We start from the raw sequence: 18349 nt of genomic DNA on the forward strand, positions 1-18349 counted from the left end.
CTTGTTTTTACAAACTGGAAGGTTTAGCACTAAATAAAACAAACTGGCGTCATGTTTTTATATACTGGCAGTGTCATGGAAGCAGCTGCACATCTCAAAGACAATATAATGCCTGCGTTCGCATGGACACCATCTGACAGACACTGTGAGCCACGGCTAATGAGGACATCACAGTGGTGCCAAGTGAAAGGTGCTGAATTATGTATGATTCTTCATCAGTACAGCAATAGTCCTGTACATCATTATGAGACATTGTTTTGCTGGAGAGATTAAAACATTCTTAGTTCCAGACCCTGCAACCTATATGCGCTGAAAGAGGTTATTAATGGAATTTTTAGGGAGAGTTTCTTGTGGATTTCTTTGGGGTTGAAAAACAAATCTCGTGGGACAAAGCTGTGATGGGTCACGACACTGTATAGATAAAGAAGAGAGGCAAATTAACCATACTTGCATTATCTTCCTTTTAAAGGCAGCATAATAAAATAGAGTGTAGCAGGGTTCTACATAATGATAAATAACCCAGGTGCTATCATGGGATGTTCTTCTCTCCTGCCTTTAAAACAGCAGGTTCCAGCAGCTGAGCGAGATAATAGCAATGCATGTAAAGGAGCCTTCGGAGGCCTAAATCATCAACATCTTACTACTTTTAATACCAGCATGACCAACATTTCTGTCGTGTTTTTATTTCATCTTGTATGATTTCTTACATTTCAAAATAGTCAGTCGCCTGCTATGAGACTCTTTCCCTTTTTCCCCCCTCTTGAATCTTAAAAAGTTTATTTCGACCTCTGTATTTTAGATTTTAAAATATGCCCTCAGTAGAGGCCTTTTTTTTTTTTTTTTAAAGATGGAAGGGCCTCTTTGCTAGACTCTTGGGCATTCTCCAGTGGGATTTTACTTTTTCTCTGGTCATGGGGAAGCGGGTAGGGTGGACATGGGGATTTTAAAAACCTGTATCTCCTCCATTTGACGGGGCATGCCAAGTGTAGCTAAGTGAACTTGCTACAAATCTACACACTGTAAAATCCCAATTTTGTGAAATTCCATAGCAGCCAAAATTAATCTATGGTGGTAGAAATCGGGACACTGGGTGCCTCTGGTTGTGGAGGAGATGTTAACTGGGAAAGGGCATGAGAGAATTTTCTATGGTAATGGAATATCTTACCTGTTTAGGTAATTTGTTGTCGTTTAGTCTCTAAGTCATGTCCGGTTCTTGCAACGCCATGGACTGCAGCCGGCCAGGCTCCTCTGTCCATGGGATTTCTGAGGCAAGAATACTGGAGTGGGTTGTCATTTCCTTCTCCAGGGGATTGTCCCAACCCAGGAATGGAATCCAAGTCTCCTGGATTGGCAGGCAGATTCTTTACCACTGAGTCACTTGGGAAGCCCATTTGTGTAATTACATGGGTGTATACAGTTGTTAAAATTCATTGAACTGTACACTTAAAAACCTGTACATTTTACTGTATGCAAATTATGTTGTTCAGTCACCCAGTTGTGTCTGACTCTTGGTGACCCCATGGGCTGCACACACCAGGCCTCCCTGTCCCTTACCATCTCCCGAAGTTTGCCCAAGTTCATGTCCATTGCATCGGTGATGCCATCCAGCCATCTCATCCTTTGATACTTTAATAAAAACTACATTAAAAATTTTTTCTTATGTCTGTAACCTGCAGATAAAGATCATCTATAAGAGCCTGAAAGCTCAGTGTGGAGGTCTATTTCTTCCTCAAATGTCCTGAATAATCTTGCTCCTAGATTTTTAAAGATTCACCTATAATGTTCATGTTTGCAATAAGATTTTGGTAGGGGAAAAAAAATAGATTGTCGTTTCTGAATTGCCCAGAACTTAATATAATATTTAACTTTTGTGCTAACTTCAATCACTTTTTTCTATTTAGAAATTTACCTCTAGCCTGATGAGTTCTTTTTCTTTCCTTCCTTCTTTCTTTCCTTTTTTTTTTTTTTTGTGAGAGAGAGAAGGGATGTCTATGTTTAGAATCACGTGTATTAGCCTAGGACTCCAAAGAATTTTAAACAGCTTGCAGAGAATGTAATAGTGATTTCTCACAAAGAGATACTTAATTTAGCATTAACTGAGTGTTGTTTAGAATGTTGTCTTCACAGTGTAAGAATTTCTGTTTTCCTTGGCCAGTAATCTTAATTCAGAAAAATTTTTCATATAATTGGCAATGCAGAAGCAGTTCAAATAGAATGCTTTCTCATCCTCCATTAACCACACACTTGCTCCTAAAATTATCCAGGTATTTCAGCAGCTGCCGAGATAAATGGTACATATCCTGGGCGCTCAACAGAATTATTTTTTTCATTAGTTTCCAATGCAAAAACTTCCCTCTCCCCAACAGAATCTCACCCAAGTCTTGTAGGTTTGCACCAAGGGGCAGATTAGCTAGCTAGTAGAAAGGTTTTGCTGTTTCCCAGGGCTTCTGCTCCTGCTCCACTGCCTTTCTCCTATGGATTAGTAATTAGCACTCCCTACAGTCCACGGGGTCGCAAAGAGTCGGACACGACTGAGCGACGGAACGGAACGGAACGGAGAGATGTCCAGGGTACAAATTTGAACAGTGGGGGATCCTCTTGGGTGGGAATCTAGTTATGAAATGAAACTCGGTGGTAGTCAGGACCTGCCCCGTGATTTTGCTTATGCAAACAGAAGGGAGAAGGTTGTTTCTGCTTTGGAAAGTGGCAGTCCTCCCTAGTCACGAAGCCTAAGCTAGGGCTGGAGGAAAGTGTTTGTGATGCCAGATTCTGGCCCAATCAGTCAAGAAAAGGAGCTTACAGACAGTGAAATGGCACCATATTCACGTTTAACAATGGTCTTTTTCAACAAAGGAGAGGGAAACTAGCTCTGTTGGACTTATTGGAGACTCAGTATTTCCGTCTCTGCCAGGGAGTCCTACAAAAGAACTCGCAAGATAATTTGGACTACTTGTTGACTTTGGAATGTGGAACTCCTCTGGACTGTAATTCTTACTTTTGTTAACCCATAACAAGGAAAGTTCAGGATTCAGAAAAGTCTGAGGGGAAAGCTACTCTTCATAGCACAATAGGTCTCCTTGGTTTAGTTCTGAACTTCACTATTTGCTGTCTGTGTGATCTTGGTCAAGTTAACTTATCCTTCTGTACTTCAGCTCCTCATCCAAGATAAGGCTCTCTGGCTGTCCATCACATTTCATAGCCTTTGTACCTCCAGTAATCTGCTGGTTTCTGTTTGGAGGGCCACATCAGATCTGTTGAAACCAGGAAGGGCAGAATTGGTGCTATCTAATCCATCTATGTAAGAAGTGAGTTTTTTTTTTACTTCTATTTACTTCATAAAAGCCGTTGTGGTTATGTTGTCACTTGGCTGCACCTTCTTTTTTCCAACAAAGTCCCTGGCACCAGAGTTAGTCAGTGTCCTCTGGGTCAAACTCCTGCCCAAGGAAGCTGCTTTGACACAGCCTGTCCACTCTGGCCAGGTCTCTATTCTAGACACTCTTTGGACCTTCCTGCCATACTCACCTTCTGGCCTGCTCCCTTAGACGGCTGCTAGATGACAGGTTGGCTAATGTAATAACAAATTGGAGCTCTGTTGGTGACCAATATTGGGAACAATAGTAATTATTTATTTTTTTATGTTAAAATTTTTTTATTTTATTGAAGTATAGTTGATTTATAATGTTGTATTAATTTCTACCATACAGGAAATATACATATGTTTGTGTGTTCAGACACTTCAGTAGTGTCCGTGTCTGTGCAACCCTATGGACTGTAGCCTGCCAGGCTCCTCTGTCCCTGGGATTCTCCAGGCAAGAATACTGGAGTGGGTTGCCATGCCCTCCTTCAGGAAGTCTTCCCAACCCAGGGATCGAACCCGCAATCCACATCTCTTACGTCTCCTGCATTGGCAAGTGGGTTCCACTAGCGCCGCCTGTAAAGTCCTATATGTATGCATATTCTTTTTCATATTTTTCCATTATGGTTTGTTATAGGATATTGAATATAGTTCTCTGTGTTATACAGCCGACCCTGTTTATTCAATCGATACATAGTACTTTACATCTGCTAATCCAAAATTCCCAATCCATCCCTTCCCCCAAATAATTACGTCTTTGGGAGCTCCTAATTTGGGTCTGGCACAGTGCTGAGTACTTTGTTTACATTATCTCATTTAGTCAAAATACAACAACCCACTCGTAAAGAACACTAAGATCCAGACAGGTTACATGATTTGGCTGAGGTTGGGGGGAAAGTGGCAGAACTGGGATTCCAGGTCAGGTAGTTGGACTTTAAACTTGTGATCTTTCACCTCCCCTAGTGATGGCTCAGTGTATGACCCTTTTCTATATTGTTTGCATTTTAATAGGAATCCTCAACACCTTAAACCAAGTGAGTGAATAACAGAACCATTGCAGACTGCCAGGGGTGAAATGAGTTTCAAAAAGGAGTCCTTCAAGGCCCCCATGGGCTCTCAGAGAATAGAGTTGTCTGCTTTGGATTTCTGCCTGTCGCGATGGAGAGTTGTTCACGGACATCCAAAATGACTCTTGAATGTTTCCGATTCAAGTATCAATACCCACATTTCTGTCATTCACATCAAACCAAAATCAATAGCTCTCCCTAGCAAATTGAGTAGTTTTTAAATCAGAGCCAATATTCCCACTATCTGGTTCCTATCACTAGCAAGAAACTGAAAAGCTAGCAACTGTGCCTTAAAAATTCATAGGCTCATAAATATGTAGAATTTTTATTTTTAGCGATACTGTTGATGATTTAATTCACCTCATTCATATGAGGTCCTTTCCAGTGATCTATTGGTTAAGAACTTCTTCCCCAGCATCCCATCCATGGTTGGGTCCTGTGGAATTCAATAACTTGTTTAAATCCTGGGAGTCGTGGAGAATGCTCTTGGACACCTCTGGCTCACCAAATGACAAAAATGCCAGGAATACCTTCATTTTTAAAATTTAAAATGAGTAGATTTTAATTTTTAAAAATTAAAATGGGTAATTTAAAACAGTAAAATTAAAGAATTTCATTACTTCATTTGTAGGTTACTTTTCTTAACTAAGGAACAATGGAATCATAGACACCCTGAAGATACTTAGGAGTTATATCATGTGGCTCAGTGGTAAAGAATCCTTCTACCAGTGCAGAAGATGCAGGTTCGATCCCTGGGTTGCAAAGATCCCCTGGAGAAGGAAATGACAAGCCACTCCAGTATTCTTGCCTGGGAAATCCCATGGGCAGAGGAGCCTTGTGAGCTACAGTCCATGGAGTCACAAGACTGGACACGACTTAGCAACTAAACCTCCACTACCTTGACACATTAAGTTAATCATTTGGGTGAACACTTCATATTTCCTTTCTTTCTCTCCCAGCTTTGTAACCACCAGTACCTACTTTTTAATGAATGGATAATGCCCCTCTTGTCTTACAACTTCTCTGATTATAGTTTTATTACTTCTCTCACTATCTTCTTGGCTTGCTTTAAGATAAGAGAAAAAGAAATTAAAAAATTAAAGGTCTGTAACATTGGAGAAGGAAATAGCAACCCACTCCAGTGTTCTTGCCTGGAGAATCCCAGGGATGGGGGAGCCTGGTGGGCTTCTGTCTATGGGGTCACACAGAGTTGGACACGACTGAAGTGACTTAGCAGCAGCAGCAGCAGCAACCCTACGTGTAGATCCTGTTTCTCCACACTGGATTTTTGGGGAACAAGAAGCTGGGGCTGCAGGGGAGGACCTGTGACCACTTGTTATTTTGGTTGTATTGGCAAAGTCTTCATTGGCCCTGCTCCTTCTGGCCTGTGGTCAATAGCTGGTCGCACTCTGGAGCTCTGACAACCAGCCAGTGAGTCCGTCCGGTACCTCCCAGTTGCCCTTCCCGATTGCTTTCTCCTCCAGCTTTGGAGCCAGGCAGCTCTGTGCTTTTCCAATCCCACCTGTATCAATTCTTGGCCAGGGAAGCCTAGAAAAATTCCTTAATCTGTCTAAGCTTCATTTTTCTCACTTGCCTGACGGGAAAATAAAGCTAACTTGCAGGGTCATTATGGGTATCAAATAAAACAGCACCCAGCAAGACGCCGAGAGCATGGTAAGCACCCCCAGCCTGGGCTCCCTTTGAAGCCCCTTCTCCATGCAGAGCTCCCCTCAGGGGCCTGTGGTCACAGAGGGGAAACAGAGGGTGTCAAGCATTTGCACCACAGTTCAAGGTCTTTTAACTGTGCTTTTGACTAACTTCATTCCAAAACTTGGAAGGCAGAAAAAACAGAACTAAGTAAACTCGTCTTTTCTAAGGCTTTTTATTCTAGCCACTGCCTTGAGGAGGCTCTTGCTATTTCAGAGAAGAGCAATCATGACTCCAAAGAGTCATTATCCTGCCCAGTTATCTCAGGGCTCACGTTGCCAGGGTAGCAGTGGCTCCAAAACAAAGAAATACTGAGAGATTTGTCAATTCTGAGCGACTAATTTGACTTGTGTTAGCCAAGAGCAAGGTTTTCATGTTATTGAATAGAACTTTTCCCTCACTAATTGGCTTTCCACCTTGTGAGCGTGGCCGGCCGGGCAAAGAGGGACCGTTGCCTCAGGCCTGGGCCCTTCTTGATTCTGCCAATCCCCTAGAAGCTTTCCTAAAACGTGGGGCCCCTCCAGCTTCCTGCTGAAGCCAACAGGTTTTTTACAGTCTCTTTGTTCCTGTTCTTCCATTAATAATTGTGTCTGAGCTTGCTCAGGGAACATTCCAAGTCTGCTGGTATGAAAGCATGTTTTGGTTTCGGGGTGTAAGGTACTTAGTGCATTATCCTTAATCTCTCAGAATCCTTTATTATCTAATAACATAAGAGAGAAGATGAATTTATGATCCAGGGGTCAAATCTGGTGCACAGACATGGGTTTCTTTTTCCTTTTAATTGCATACACAGTGTTTATCCCCCAACATTTTTATTGCTGCGTTTTTCTAACAGCAAAGTTGAAAAAATGTTATAGAAATTCTTGCATACTCACCTCTTAGATTCAAACAGAAGTATTTTATTCTATGTGTTTTGTTACATCTCTCTATCCTTTTAGCCATCTATCAATCCTTATTTTTTGACGCATTTTAAAGTAATATGTAGATATCAGTATACTTTCTCCTAAATACTTCTGTATGCTAGAGTTTGATAAGAAATGCACACATGTTAAGTATACACACTTAAGTTTTAACAAATGCATACACCTTTATAACCCAGCTCAGCTTCCCTGGTGGCTCAGTGGTAAAGAATTCACCTGCCAATGCAGGAGATGCCGGTTCTAAGCCTGGGTCATGAAGATCCCCTGGAGAAGGAAATGGCAACCAACTCTAGTATTCTTGTCTGGGAAATCCCATGGACAGAGGAGCCTGGTGGGCTACAGACCGTGGGGTCACAAAGAGTAGGACACAATTTAGCGACTAAACAACAGCGACAATATAACCCAAACTTCTATCAGTAGAGCATTAGCATCCTCGGAAATTCCCCTCATGTGTCTTCCAAGTCAATTGCCGTCTGCAGAAGCAACCACTTTTCTGAATATTTTCCACTGTAGGTTGGTTTTATCTATTCTAGAAATGCATGTAAACTGAAGCCTTAGTTTGTTCTTTTTCTTGTGCAAGGTTTCACTCACTGTAATGCTTTTGCGATTTATCCGTGTTGCTGCATGTATCAATAATTCATTCCTTTGTATTGCTAAGTAATATCCCACGCCATGAAAATATCACAGTCCAACCATTCTCCTGTTGATCAACACTTGGCCTGTTTCCAGTTTTCCTTAGCTATTATGATAAAGCTGCTCAGAACAATACCATACAAGTCTTTTTTCATTTCACTTGGATAAATACTTACGAGTAGAATTTGTGGGTCACAGAGTACATATATGGTTAGTTTTGTAATAAATTGCCGAAACTTTTCCAACAGTGATTTTACTATTTACACTCCCACCAACAATCCAATAGCTCCAACTCACAACCAACATTTGATGTTCTCAGTCTTAGCCACCTGGTAGGTGTATAATGGGATTTCATTGTGATTTTGATTTACATTCCCCTGGTGATTAATGTTGCAGAGCACTTTTTCATTACATTATCATTTTACTGAAAATTTAATTAATGTACTATAAAAAACCAAGAGGTTTCTTATAAGAATCAGATATCCAACTTTTTATGAAATGTTTAAGGACCTATCAAGACTAGGTTCAGATTCCCACATGGGAACAATCAACAGAAGATGAGTGGTGGCTGCCCCTTTAGGGCAGTTGCCCTTTAGATCCCCAGAGAGTCTAACCCTTCCCCTGATGCCTCCCCCAATGGTTGGGCTAATTATCCATTCATATAGCCTCACATTTCCTGTTAAGAAGAAATGAAGTTATTTCTTGAATCTGTGTGATTATTAATACTGGGAAAGTGAAAGGTAGATCAAGAGAGTCTTATATTTCAAAATAGTGGGAAGACCACATTTTTTTGTGTCAATGGGTAAATAGCCCTACAATGTTTAACATGTAAATTAAATGGGTCTATTTTGAAAGGTTACAATTTAAGGCTCTTAACTGCCTGCTTTTACATTTTTATCTGCCTGGCCCCTTTAAGGTGTGGAATTTGCAACTCCTATTATAGAGCACTTAGATTGATAAATGGTGTCTCAAGACTGCCCTGCCTGGGGGTTATTTAGATATAGAAACAGATCTAATTTCATGTCCTTTTATTGATAAAGGAAAAATAAAAATAACATTCCAGTAATACTTCATTGAGAATACTTCATGTGTTATAAAACATTGAGACTAAAAAAAAAATTACTTTCTCAAATTCTATAATTTTTCTTTTAATTCCAGGACTGTAAGTGGAAAATGTATATGGAGATGGATGGGGATGAAATTGCAATAACCTACATCAAAGATGTGACATTCAACACTAACCTACCTGATGCAGAGATTTTAAAGATGACAAAGGTAGGGTTCTATTTACGGCTTAAAAGCTTTTTTGAATTCACAGATATCAAACAAAGACATTAAAATACCCCAGTGGTGTGCTTTTGTGCTCAAGATGTTCATACCAGCTCAGCTTCAAGCTGGCTGTTGAAAGGCACATTTTATTTAGCAGATTGAGATCATAATAGTTTTTTGTTAAAATTCCACTTATGCTGTGTGAACTAAAAAGTACTACAGAAAACTGTCGTTTAATTTTTTTTAACTTTCTTCTACATTTCTTTAGGCATATTCTGTCATTTATTAGAGAAAAGAATATGCTAATGATGAAAATATTTACCTTGAATTTTGGGTCATTTTAAACTTTCAAAAACTTGTCAGGAGAAAGATTTCTTGAATTTCTGGAAGGACTGGGATGAGATTATCCATAAGGCACATACTGCAGTCTTCATGGTTTCCTGGAATTCACCCCTGTGAATTCCTGGAATGACCAGATAGTATCTTCCTACTCTGGGGTCAATAGTAGAAGCATACCCATTAAAACGCTGAAGACAGACTTAAAGAAATGCTTGGCTTCTCTTCAGAATAATCATACTGAAAACATACATATAAGATTTCAATTGTAGAAGGTCAACCACTCAGGTAAATAACCACGATGTCAACAGGACAGTTACCCTAAACGTCACAAAGGGCATGAACTCTACTACACGATCGACTGCGTATTTGGTTTCAGTGAAGAAAATGAGGCTGGCAGCAACAAACCAGGGTGCAGACACAAGCGGGGAAGTGAAAAGAGCCTTCAAATCCCCAGCATTAGACTTGCAAATGTGTTCCCTTCCCAGGCATGAGATTGCTAACCACCCAAGTGTAAAGAATCCGGCTGCAATGAAGGAGACCAGGGTTCAATCCCCAGGTCGGGAAGATCCCCTGGAGAAGGAAATGGCAACCCACTCCAGTATTCTTGCCTGGAGAATCCCATGAACAGAGAAGCCTGGCGGGCTATAGTCCATGGAGTAGCAAAAGAGTCAAACATGACTGAGCAACTAACACTTTCACTTTTAATTTACAAGCATATGCATCAAGTAGATTGACTTGATATTCCTTGTTGGATTGCCCCTGTGTACTGGAAGTCATGTTACCTGTTAAGGTAATGATCTGCTTTCACCTTTCCCTTATTCTGTTGGGACAGACTGTGTTTTGGTGTCTGGGAGTCCGGACACACACATACTTTCTCTTTCTTCCCCACCTGTGCTGTCTCTGGTTGCCACCAGTTGTTTGTGGCTTCAGTGTCACTGAGAAGCAAGTCACTGCCTGCTAACGGAAGGAAGTCACTCAGAGCAAAAATAACAGGGTGGAGTTATAAAACATAGGTGTTTCTGCTCTAAGGCTATATATGCATTCCAGAGGAACTGTATCTTCTACAAAATCGTGCACCAACATTAACAAGGCTTATGGGAAAAAATAGGACTGGGCTGGACCATTCAAAATCTGTAGGACTTTTCAACATCAATGGAAACAATAAAAAATCCTAATTACGGAAAGAAAAAATACCAAGATTGATTCTTGTCCCAGGAGAGACTAGAAGTTGGCTCCACACCTAGACAAACTTTGTCACTAACTCTCCTGCCTCCCATCTGTTCCTCTAAGGGCCCACAGTCTTTCCTAAAAATCAATTTCTCTCCTCCAAGAGACCTATGTCTCCCTCTTCCCTTTCATCTACAAACATGGCATTTAATCCTGAATTCTTTGAATTACTCATTTTTCCCTGGGTATCTCCCGTGTATACATGAGGTATAAATGCTAATAAACTTCTCTTTGTTTTCTCATGTTTAAAAAAAAAAGCTCAGTTAAATTTCTAGCAAATTTGCTTTGTACCCATCTCATGGTCAGCCAGTCATTTGCAACCTTAAATCTGGAATGACAGGCTAGGGGGTGGGAAGAGAGTGGAGATTCACCTCTAATAAAGACCACTTTCATCTCACTTAAAATAGGACCCAAAGCATAGGCTTCTTCGTTACTCATTTATCTTAATGTGGGAAATGACCCACCCACCCCCAGTTTCATTTGCGCCCACAATGTTGCTAGGTATCCTGATATAACCAGAAAGTAGAGTGGTTATGAAACCTCTAAACCAGCCACTGCCTGCACTCAGAAAAAGCACTTTAGGGTCTTCTTAGAATTGTTAAGGATTTCTCTTAATTGTGAAAAAGCTGAGAAGTCTTCCAGATATTAGCATGAGTTAATGATCTAATAATACAACTGAGAGATGCATGAGAAAAGAGAAGATTGTGGGAGACAAGATTAGCAGTTTAAAAACATATAAGAGGATGTCTCATGAAAACCAGACCCCCCAAAGATCAGACATTAGCATGTTGTGAGTAATCACATGGGAACCAACAGGGCTTTTCTAATAATCTGACATCATGGCATTCATGATAGCCTGACATCACACCCTATTTGCCAATTCTGTACAGCATGACTGGCCTCCAAGAAACCTGCACTGTAGCAGGGCAGGCTGTATTGAGGCAATTGTTGCTGTTTAGTCTCTAAGTCATGTCTGACCTCCGTGACCCCATGGATTGTAGCCTGCCAGGTTCCTCTGAACATGGGATTTCCTAGGCAAGAAGACTGGAGTGAGTAGCCATTTCCTTCTCCAGGGGATCTTCCTGACCCAGGGACTGAACCTGTGTCTCCTGCATTGCAGGCTGCTTCTTTACTGATGTGTCATCAGGGAAGCCCATACTATATAGCACTACACCTTTCTAACTTCTATTTTTCAGCCCCCATTTGTAATGGAGAAGTGGATTGTAGGAATAATGGAAAATCAGACTGTAGAATGCACTGTCACATATGAGGTAAGCCTGGGTAAGGGGTCGGGGAGAGGGGCCAAGGCCGTTGGCTTCACCATCAGTTTCTCCAAAGGGGTTTTATTTGCTGCCTCGGGGTGTTTAGTGTTTATTGGAAGAGAAGCTATTTAACCAACATGAATATAGGAGGATCAATATAATTATTCTAACAAAGTAACAAAAGGAATGAGAACAGGGTACTTACCTAGAGATTGAAGTAGTAATTTATTCATCAGTTAATGATTGAGAACCTTCTGAATACAAATGTATGCATGTGTGACATGATAGGGATATGGAACAGTGACCTAAACAAATCTCTGCCTTATTGGTGCTTCAAGTTTAAGGGTGAGGGTAGATCAGTGAGTGATTCTTCACAAGGACAGGATACAACTTCTATTACTACCATCAAAACCAGATTCCATATATTTAGCATATGAAAAAAATTGAAAAATGACAAACAAATATTTTAGAAATATTTGTTTTAGAAAAACAATGTATTTGTTTCAGAAAAACAAATATTTTAGAAATAGGTGCTGTTAAAACTAAAATTCATATATTTAGCTTTACTTGCTGTACCTGTGATTCTGTATTCTGTGATTTGATACCTGTATTCTGTGATTTATTTGTTTAGTCGCTAAGTCATGTCTGACTCTTTGTGACCCCATGGACTGCAGCACACCAGGCTCCTCTGTCCTCTACGGTCTCACAGAGTTTGCTCAAATGCACGTCCATTGAATAGGTGATGCTATCATTCTGTGATTAGGGTAGACTAAATCTCAATCTGTACTCTCTCAAGGTTTATATATACTCCAGTGGAGGGGGATAGATAATAAACAGATAAAGAAATTAGTAATATCAGAGTGATAAGTGAGAACCAGAAAACAGTGAGACTCGGGGCATTAGATTCAGCGGTCAGGGAAGACCCCTCTTCTCAGTGTGAGGCGGCAAGGAACAGCAGAGGAAGGGCAAGTACAAGTTTGAAGCACAGAGGAATGACAAGACTAGAGAGGTGGGCGGGGCCGAGCATAGAGCCTCCTGGGGCTGAGGTGAGGCCTTTGGATTCGCTATAAACACCATTGTGGGTGTTTTAAGTATGCTGCTGCTTTAAATGATCTAATTATGTTTTTGAAAAGAGCAAGATCTTCATGGAGGTGGAACAATCTGCTTCACAAGGTAGAGAAACCCTGGTTTTCCCTACCTGGGAATGGGATGGAGGGAAATAGTTATAGCAGAGTCTTGGCACATATGGAGCTATGGTTAGTATGAATGTAGTTAGTATGCAGCGACCTGCAACAGGACATGCCTTTATTCATTCACGCCCTTATTCATCTAAGAAACATTTAGCAAGGATTTACCATGACCTAGACACTGTAAGTGGAGAAGGCAATGGCAGGCCACTCCAGTACTCTTGCCTAGAAAATCCCATGGACGGAGGAGCCTGGTGGGCTGCAGTCTGTGGGGTTGCTAAGAGTCGGACACGACTGAGCAACTTCACTTTCACTTTTCACTTTCACACATTGGAGAAGGAAATGGCAACCCACTCCAGTGTTCTTGCCTGGAGAATCCCAGGGACGGGGGAGCCTGGTGGGCTTCCGTCTGTGGGGTCACACAGAGTCGGACACAACTGAAGTGACTTAGCAGCAGCAGCAGACGCTGTAAGAGGAACTTACACCTGTGTTATTTCAGTAACCTTGTGCAAATACTCAAAGGTAAGGAGCACTATCTTCACGTGGCAGCTAGGGAAAATCGGCTTAGAGAGATGAAGGGTTGTCCCAAGGTTTGGGGTGGTCAATGAGAATCTGTGGGGTCACCAAGTTCCTCTGAGTGTTAATACAGTTTCCAGCCTTCCTTGGCTGTTCTAGCCATTCCCTTCCCGACAGTAAGATGAAGGAATGCAGCCTCAAATGGACTTCATATGCTGCTGCATAGGGATGGTCTTCTGAGCTGCCACGGATTAGCATTTTAACATGAGAAGTCCAAAGCCTGGCCAGTCCACTTATTCAGGGTGACCTGATATTGGAAGCCAGTTAGGATGACAGCAGTGATTTATGCTCCCCAGCCAGGGTACACTGCCTGCAGGAATGAGGCACCTGAGGAATAGCCTTAATTGTCAAAGTGTGGCTTGCAGGGCACAGACCTGAATAGAAGAAGTCGACGGGTCTTGGGGAAGTGGGAACCTGGGAAACTGGGAATCTACAGCCTGTTGCCCAGTCCCCAGTACCAAGGAAAAGCCCCCTTTTTAGTAACTGGACAGTAATAACAGCCAGTTTTCATCTCTGCCTGCCTTAGCTCTGGAGACATGCCTCACCAAATTATTCTCTTCTCTTTCTCTGTCCCCTGCCTCCTCCTCCTCTCCTTCTCAGACTCCGGGATGATGTGATAATTGTGTCGGTAACAGTCACTTCAGGGCTTTTTTAAAAATACGTATTTTCATAACCTTATCAAATCCTGAGAAGTTCTTCAATCTGGTCTGATTTGTGGCACCTGGTGATGAAGGCGTAACTGGTCCCACCAACCTACCCATACTTACCCAGTTACCCAGATGACCACAGGCAGTCCTGAGCAAAACAGTGGTCAGATTTTATTTATTCAGCAAAATATCTGTTTTCAACTACTATAAACGAAAGACATTGTTTTTCATTAGTCATTAAACAAAGAGGTAAGTTGAGATTTACCAACAAATTCTTGGAGAAGACAACCACCTTTTTAAACCACTGTAGTCCACTAAGGAATAAAGTGGCTAATTTTTTAATTTACCTATATTACCATATTGAGGCAAACAGTGCAAATATTTTACCTGGTGCATTATGACAGTGTTCTGAAGAGTTACCTTGAACAGATAATGATAACCTGGTTTTCTTTCCTGTTTTATAATCATGCATATATCTGGTTGTGGGTTTCTCTCCCTATTTTTTTTTTCCACAGAGCGATGTTAGAGCTCCAAAAAGCACTAAACACATCCATTCGATTCAATGGAGTAGAACGAAACCTCAGGACGAAGTGAAGGCCGTCCAGCTTGCCATTCAGACGTTATTCCCCAACTCAGAGGGCACCCCTGGAAGCAGATCTGACTCAAGTAAGTTAGCTGTGCTCTAGACAGGTTCCAAAGTGGAAATGTCAAAAGTCTCACATCAGGAATAAGGACCAGTCTGTAAGTTTATATAGATTTCTTTTTTATTTTTTTTTCTGTGTGTGCAGCTTGCAGGATATTTATTCCCCAACTAGGGATCGAACCTAGGTCCCCTATAGTGGAAGAGTAGAATCCTAACCACTGGGTTAGGGAATCCTTATTTACCTATTTAGCTGCGTTGGGTCTTAGTTGCAGCATGCGGGATCTTTTAGTTCAGGCATATGAACTTCTAGTTGCAGCATGTGAGATCTAGTTTCCTGACCAGGGAGCAAACCTGAGCACCCTGCATTGGGAGCAGAGTCTTAGCCACTGAACCACCAGGGAAGTTCCCCCCATAGAGACTTCTAATATCATGCATGCATGCGTGCTAAGTCGATTCAGTTGTGTCCGATTCTTTGTGACCTTATGGACTATATACAGCCCGCCAGGCTGCTCTGTCCATGCGATTCTCCAGGCAAGAGTACTGGTTGATGGGTTGCCATCAAACCTTCAAGGGATCTTCTTGACCCAGGGATTGAACCTGTGTCTCCTGAAGGTCCTGCATTACAGGCAGATTCTTTACTGCTGAGCCACTGGGGAAGCCCTCTAATATCATATTTCCACCTATTTTTAGAATATTGGCTTTATACACAGATTATATGGAAAGTAGAAATTATGGGCTTGGAAATAAGAACACATTATAATAAAGTTCCATATTCAAGTAACTATCATAGAAGATAAGAATTAATGATTATGTCCTATTGAAAAATATGTATGTATATTTATACACACATATACTTAGTTTCCAAGACTGTGGATAAAGATAAGAATCGTCTTCCATGTCCAGCACACATTCCTGTGAAGTCACTGCTGTCACTGGGGCACCCTCTTGAGTCCTTAACACCACAGATCCATCAAAGCAAAAGAATGACAGGGCAAGCAAGAGAAAGGGCTGGGGGTGGGGGGGCTGTGATAAAAGTAAGGGAGGAAGGAAGGAAAGGAGGATAGAGAAAGAGAAACATGAAATGTATATGCTGGGCAGCGGTGATAATAATTACAGATGCTATAAAGAAGCCATTTAGACACGACTTAGAGTAAGACAGGCTGCCTTGTTGATGAACTGGTCATTATTTGCTAGCTTAAGGGGAAAAGTTCTGACCTTCACCTTTGCAGACCTAGAAACTCTAATGCAATCCAGACTCAGGCTTACAAACACTTGGGAGATGGATGCATAAACCCCTGTGCAAATCACCTTTTGCCATGAGAAACATACCTTCCCAACAAACCAAAAACACATGTTTTCTGACCAATGCCTCTTTTTCCCAATAAGAAAATACCTTTGATGGAGAAGGAGATGGCAACCCACTCCAGTGTTCTTGCCTAGGAAATCCCATGAACAGAGGAGCCTGGTGGGCTATGGACCATGGGGTTGCAAAAGAGTCAGACTCGACTTAGCAATTAAACAACAACAATTAATCAGGGTTCAAATGTGTGTCCTTCCATGATCCAACCAACACAGCAGTTTAAACCCCTCACTTGCTGCATTGTAATAGAAACAAACTCTTTAAAAAAACAGAAAAGAAAATATCCCTGAGAAGTCATAGCAGAAGGTTCTTTGGTGGCATGGAAACAAACTGCCCTGATGGCTAGTGTCACTGAGTTATGGGAGCCCAACTTCTGTGTCCTCCACGGTAAGGACTGGCTTACCAAGCACACCAGGTGTTTTAAATGCCCACTGGCCAGGGGCCCCAGGATCCTGGGCAGTATTCTAAACCCAGCAACAAATTCTTTGACAGCATCCTAGACCTGCCTTGCTTTGTCAGCATGGTTGATTGGGTTATTTTTCTTTCTCATTCTAAAGTTCTTAAACCATGGGTTTTAACTATACTAAAATTTACCATCTTCCATCACAAGAAGTCCAGAGGTAGGCCGGGCTCCAGGTACAGTAAGCTAAGGCGCTCCACCATGTTAAGGATGAGAAATGAGCCTTGCCTGGTTTCTACTCTGCCGTCCTTAACGGGTTGCCTTGGTCCTCGGCCTAGCTCCTCTCACATTCGCAGTCATCACATAAAGATATGGTAACGCCCGCAAGAAATAAGAGGTCAGTCCCTTCCCTGTTCTCATGCTTGGGAGGGAGAAAGGCTTGCTCAGAGACCCCTTTGCAGACTACCTTTCAGGTCACTTTGGCCAGAGCTGAGCACCTTGTTCATTCTTAACCATGGCATCATATGTCTGGCTTGGACTAATCAAAGTCTGCCTTGGGGCTGGATGTGATCGGCTTCCCCAGTGCACATGTCTCCATGCAGGGGGTTGGACACTGAACAAAATTAGCGTTCTGTTGGAAGCTAAGATTTTGGGGAGGTAAAGAAATGGCAACCCACTCCAGTATTCTTGCCTGGAGAATCCCAGGGACAGCAGAGCCTGGTGGGCTGCCGTCTATGGGGTCGCACAAAGTTGGACACGACTGAAGTGACTTAGCAGCAGCAGCAGCGAGTGAAGGGAAAGAATCACGTGACGGTTGGCTGAAGCCTGTGAGCCTGAACACAGGAGGTTACCTGTGTCTGGATGCATCTCTCACCTGAAAGGCGTGAGGCATCGGTGCTAGCAGAGGGAGTGGGCATGCTCTGTTCCTCTCCAGGAGCCCCACTGACACAAGCAGGGCCAGAGTAGCTCAAGGAGGATACCAGGGAACTTGGGAATGTGGGCAATGCAGGCCCTAGGGAAGACAGAGAAGATCCAAAGTGGAAGGAACTTGCTTATTCACTGAAATATAGTTTACTAAGTGGCAGTTAATTAAGCATTTTCTTTTACTGTAGCTTCTTCCTGTTTGCCACAAAGCTTCATTTTTCAGGCAGAAAACATTTCTTATTCCTGAACCTCGGGAATCTCTCCTCTGGAGATATAAACTGTCTTTCTTCCAATCTCTAGCTGTCTCAACCATTAGAACCTAATCTCTTTTATCTGCATTTAGGGTTTTTGAGGATTTAAAAGTACTGGTTAGCAAAAAGCCTTTTGTTGACTAAACATGCCCCTGCCATCCAAAGACACTTAAACAGTAATTTCTAGAAGTGACAACATGGCTAAGTTGGGAAGAAGATAGAATTTAGACTCAGGAGTATTAGCTGAGTGACCATGGGTCTGGTGACTTCACCTCTCAAGCGTCAGTCTCCTCCATTATAGAATGATATTATTAGTATTGACCTGAGAAGATGTCTCAGTGGTAAAGAATCTGCCTGCCAATGCAGGAGCCACAGGAGACACGAGTTCAATCCCTGGGTGGGGAAGATCCCTTGGAGGAGGAAATGGCAACCCGCTTCCAATATTCTTGCCTGGAGAATCCCAGGGACTGGGGAGTTTGGCAGGTCACAAAGAATCAGACACGATTGAGTGACTGAGCACCGTTTCTAAGAAGCTGTCAGGGATGTTAAGTGATACACTGTAAGAAAAGCCTTTGGAACAGT

At 42.0% G+C, this 18349-nt stretch overlaps 1 protein-coding gene across 2 annotated transcripts in view; it reads left to right on the top strand.

Annotated features, from left to right (window-relative positions):
- The window catches only part of MAP3K20 (mitogen-activated protein kinase kinase kinase 20), a 181043-nt gene that overhangs the window by 155110 nt on the left and 7584 nt on the right, over positions 1-18349 (top strand). For both annotated transcript variants that reach the window (XM_055398401.2, XM_055398400.2), the window contains exons 17-19: positions 8841-8957; positions 11714-11788; positions 14705-14855. In XM_055398401.2, the coding sequence (XP_055254376.1) occupies positions 8841-8957; positions 11714-11788; positions 14705-14855 (343 nt within the window). The remainder of the gene's footprint in view (positions 1-8840; positions 8958-11713; positions 11789-14704; positions 14856-18349) is intronic.

The sequence above is a fragment of the Moschus berezovskii genome, chromosome 2, assembly GCF_049115385.1.
Source record: "Moschus berezovskii isolate FMDL1 chromosome 2, NW_MosBer_1.0, whole genome shotgun sequence".
Lineage (NCBI taxonomy): Eukaryota > Metazoa > Chordata > Mammalia > Artiodactyla > Moschidae > Moschus > Moschus berezovskii.